The 4,168-nt window shown below is 51.5% G+C and overlaps 1 protein-coding gene across 1 annotated transcript in view; it reads right to left on the reverse strand.

Annotated features, from left to right (window-relative positions):
* Positions 1-2,335, reverse strand: part of MAD2L2 (mitotic arrest deficient 2 like 2) — a 7,693-nt gene extending 5,358 nt beyond the window's left edge. The window contains exons 1-2 of the mRNA XM_007942632.2: positions 2,290-2,335; positions 2,077-2,195 (exon numbers count right to left, since the gene is read on the reverse strand). Of these exons, the coding sequence (XP_007940823.1) occupies positions 2,077-2,195; positions 2,290-2,329 (159 nt within the window). The 5' untranslated portion in view covers positions 2,330-2,335. The remainder of the gene's footprint in view (positions 1-2,076; positions 2,196-2,289) is intronic.
* Positions 2,336-4,168: the final 1,833 nt, after the last annotated feature.

Consider the following 4,168-nt stretch of genomic DNA (forward strand, 5'->3'; position numbering starts at 1 on the left):
ATGTGAGTTAAACATTTACCTCAAGTAGACACATGCCCTGGAGAGAACAATCATGGGAGAAGGAAGGGCTGCTTATGCACAGGGAGACAGCTCCGGGGGCAGGAGAGTATGGAGGAATGGACACTGGGAAGAGGTAACTATGGGGAGGATGTGGGAGGGGAGCTGTTGCAGTGTGGTAAACTGTGGTCAATGACGTGAGACAAAGTATATGTGAACTGCTATATGGAAAGTGAATTTGCTCTGTAAATCTTCGCCCAAATTAAAAAAAAAAAATAATGTCTGGGTGTCAGACATTCGTTGTAAGACTGTCTGGGGGTATAGTAGAGCTGACAAGGGAGAAGGTTGTGGTGGTTTCTTGGCCACAGCCAACTAGCTGGAGAGAGCAAGTAGTTGGACCACAGGCTTGGTACTATGGTCACAGGAGACATCAAGTTCAATTGGCGTAACATTTTAAACAAAAACATTGTTCTACATCCTACTTAGGAGCTCTGGTAGTGTAGTGCCTAAGGCACTTGACTGCTAACCAGAAGGCTAGAAGTTCAAACCCACCAGCCACTCCTCGGAAAGATGACGGGGCAATCTACTTCCATAGTGATACTGCCTCAGAAACCCAAGGAGGGGTCGCTATGAGTCGGATCCGACTCGACGGCACATAACAACAACATCCTACTTTGGTGAGTAGCGATTGGGATCTTAAAAGCTTGCAAGCAGCCATCTAGATGCAATGATGGATCTCTCTTCATCCAGAGAAAAGAAGAATGAAGAAAACCAAAGACGCATGGAAACAATTAGTCCAGGGACTGGTATACCATGTGATCCTTGGCCTATATGACCATGAGACCAGAAGAACTAGATGGTGCCCAGCTACCACTGTCAACCACTCAGAGGGGCATTGGTGCAGGAGACCCTGGATAGAGTGGAAGAACAATTTGGAACAAAACTCAAAATCATTTAAAAAAAAAAAGACCAGGTTTGCTTGTCTGATAGAGCCTGGTGATATCACTGAGACTATGGCCTCTAGTTACCCTTCAGGTCTGAAACTGAACTTACTCCTGTGGCTTCCAGCCAAACAAAATAGAGACATATGGGGTGAACATCTACATCAAGTAGACACACTCCTTGGAACAATATCAATCGTGGGAGAACAGATGGGCAGTGTTTGCACTGGGAGACAGCTTGGGGGAGAGGCAATGCATGGGAGGAAAGGACACAGGGAAGAGGTTACTAAGGTAGGACATGGGAAAAGAGCTGCTACATTGTAGGGAAATAACAGTCGGTGTCATTAAACAAAGTATTTATGAACTGCTGTATGGAAAACGAATTTCCTCTCTAAACTTTCACCCAAATAACCACAACAACAAAGAAAAGAATGTGAAAGGTAGCAATGTGCCTCACGCAAATTACTTAATCTCTCTGAGCCTCAATTACTTCATCTGTGAAGATCTCATCAAGAAAAGTGAGGATTAAGTGAAACAAGTACACCATGGGTGCTCAATAACTGCTGATTGATTTTTTCTTTTCCTTCAAGGTTCCCCACCTTCTAGGTTTCAGGCATTGATTCCCATATTTATTGAGTACTTCTGAGTGGCAGCCACATCTTGGGACTGAGGATAGAGGAACGGGTGTTTACTGCTTTGCCTCCTTCTTAACATTGAACAATCCATTACAGTTTAGGGTGAGTGAGGGGAGGGAAAGATGCCTGAAATTATGGAAATCTCCCCTCCAAATCAGTGACTCATTGTCTTCTAGGGGCACTTTAAAAATGCAACTATGCCCCCAGGGCAATTTTAATTAGGTCCCTATCTTCTGGCAAGGGGAACCCCAGGGTCTGAGGGGACGGATGAAAATGCCATAGAGGTGAGGGGTGGAGGGTTGTCGAGTTTTCTGCAGCTGCAGGGGAACTGAAAGGGGTGGGTAGCCTCTGGGGAATGAAGGGGCTGGGCCTGAAGATGGAAGAATTTTTTTTTTTTTTTTTAATCCTCTACCCACTCTGCGATGCCGGGGCGACGCGAGGGGCGGGTAGAAAAGGGCAGCTAAGGGACTCCCCGGAGGCCCCAGCGTGGTCGCGGGGCTCACCTGGACCGGCACGTTGTACTTCTTGCGCTTCTGGAAGATGCCCACCGGGTAGACTTCGCGCACGTAGAGGATCAGGTGTACTGCTACCTCCAGAAACTCGCAGAGCACGTCGGCCACCACTGCAGTGGGAGCAGAATCCAGTGCGCACAGAGACTCCCGACGGCTTAGACTCACCCCCACCCCATCCTGGGGTCGCAGGCCCAGCCTCCCTACCTTGGCCAAAGTTGAGGTCCTGCCGCGTGAGCGTAGTCATCCTTCCCGCCACCTGGGGGTGGGTCAGGGGCAGGCTGTAGTTTTGAAGGCTCACGCGGCAGCGGGGCCCGCCTCCTCCTCCACCTCCTATTCCCTCCCTTCTGTCCGGGGACTTTGAGAAGGACGGCCCCCTTCACACATAATCAAAGCAGCTGGACGGGACTCTCCACGCTGATGTCGCAGTGTGGGGGCATCAGGTGCGCCCCGACCAGCCTCTATCCACTGCCTGCCCGCGCCTCTTCGCCGTCCTGTCTCAGGGAAAAGAAAGGCCAGCGCTCTGCTCGCAGGAGTGCCGGGTTGCCGGTGAGAGAGACACAGCTAAAAGTGCAGGACCCGGGCGCAAAGCCCTACACCCGGAAAACGAAACTAGGTTGAACTGAGTTTCCGCCCCCTGCCCTCCGGATCCCTCCCCGGCGGAAGCTCCGCCCCTCTCCCCTCCCCTGTACTGGCTCAAGCCTCAGTTACAGCCCAACCCTGGCGCGGGTAGCCGCGGGCCTCGATACACGCGCCTCTGACTCAACCCGCGGCTTCGGCGCGGTTCGCTGACGTTCGCGGCGCTCCGGCGGGTCCTAGCGCCTGCCGTGTAGGCCACGCCCACTCCTCGCCAAGCCGGATCAAGGCCTCACAAGGGACGGGTACGGACCTCAGGCACAGGGTTAGGAAGAGGCAGGGCCTGGCTCTGAGAAGGCGATCCCTAGCCCTTGCAGTGGCTCAGATTGTACGGCGCCGCTTACTTTCTATCTTGAGTGGGCTGAAAAAGAAAACTTTTTTTAAAATTTTATTTTTTAGAGATGCACGTCGGATCTCTAAGTCTTTTCTTTAGGGTATTTCTTTAGTTTTAGGGACGCTTGAAAGGGGCAGGTTGGGGTTGCTGATGAGGGCCAGGTGGAGGACACAGCTGAGGACTAAGGGCAGCGACACCTACTGCTGACTCGGGTATCACCAACTGTGGACCCTCAGCTGCCCAGCCGAGGGAGAACACGCTGGTTCTGGGACAGCGACAGCCCGTGGCCCTGGGCCTAAATGCAACCGGGCCTTACCACCCGAGATAACACAGCCTCCCAAACTCACGCATCCGAGCAATAGCTGACCTTTCTAGAGCTCCAGCCGTGTGCCAAGCTCTGGGCTAAATAGCCCGCGGATTATCTCACTGAACCTTCAAAACAACTTCGTGAGAGAGTGACTGTGGTGAGCCAAAATGAGTTTCAGAGAGGTGACCTTACCTGCCTGAGTCACACAGCTAGTGATTGGGGGAGGGGGATATGCAAGGGCTTGTTAGGAGTCACACCCATCTGTTTATGCACAGATCTAACCAGCAATATGTACCGTTTACAACTCAGTATTGGACATCTGTGCGTGCATGTGCGCACACACACAGCAGCTTTGAGACTGCATCTACACACTGGGGAGCAGGGAAGGGAGGGAAGAAGTAGCCTGAGTGATTAAGGCAGGAATGCTAGCAGAGCTTTTCCGAAATTGCAATAGTTGGAAATCCACATCAGAATCCCTGAGGAGCCCTAACCTATGGGATCAGAGTCTGGGTGCACAGCAAGGCACTGGCCCTTTAACAAGTTCTCCCAGGGGCTCTGAGGCCCAAAAAAATAGGGGAATCACCACAGTGAGTGTCCCTGGGGTGGGCTGTTTCCAGGGAGTGTTTGCATTTCATAAGATTGCAATGCTTAATTAACCCAAAAAGATTGATGATTTACTCAGCAATTGAAGCACCTGACAGTACATTTTGGGCACAGAGACCCTTGAGACTTGGGACCCTGTCCAAATCATACACTGTAGGAAAGGACCACTTCCACATGGCGCCAGTCAGGCAGCTCACTGGCTTGTA

The sequence above is a fragment of the Orycteropus afer genome, unplaced genomic scaffold, assembly GCF_000298275.1.
Source record: "Orycteropus afer afer isolate SDZICR_OR568_19922 unplaced genomic scaffold, OryAfe1.0 scaffold00094, whole genome shotgun sequence".
Lineage (NCBI taxonomy): Eukaryota > Metazoa > Chordata > Mammalia > Tubulidentata > Orycteropodidae > Orycteropus > Orycteropus afer.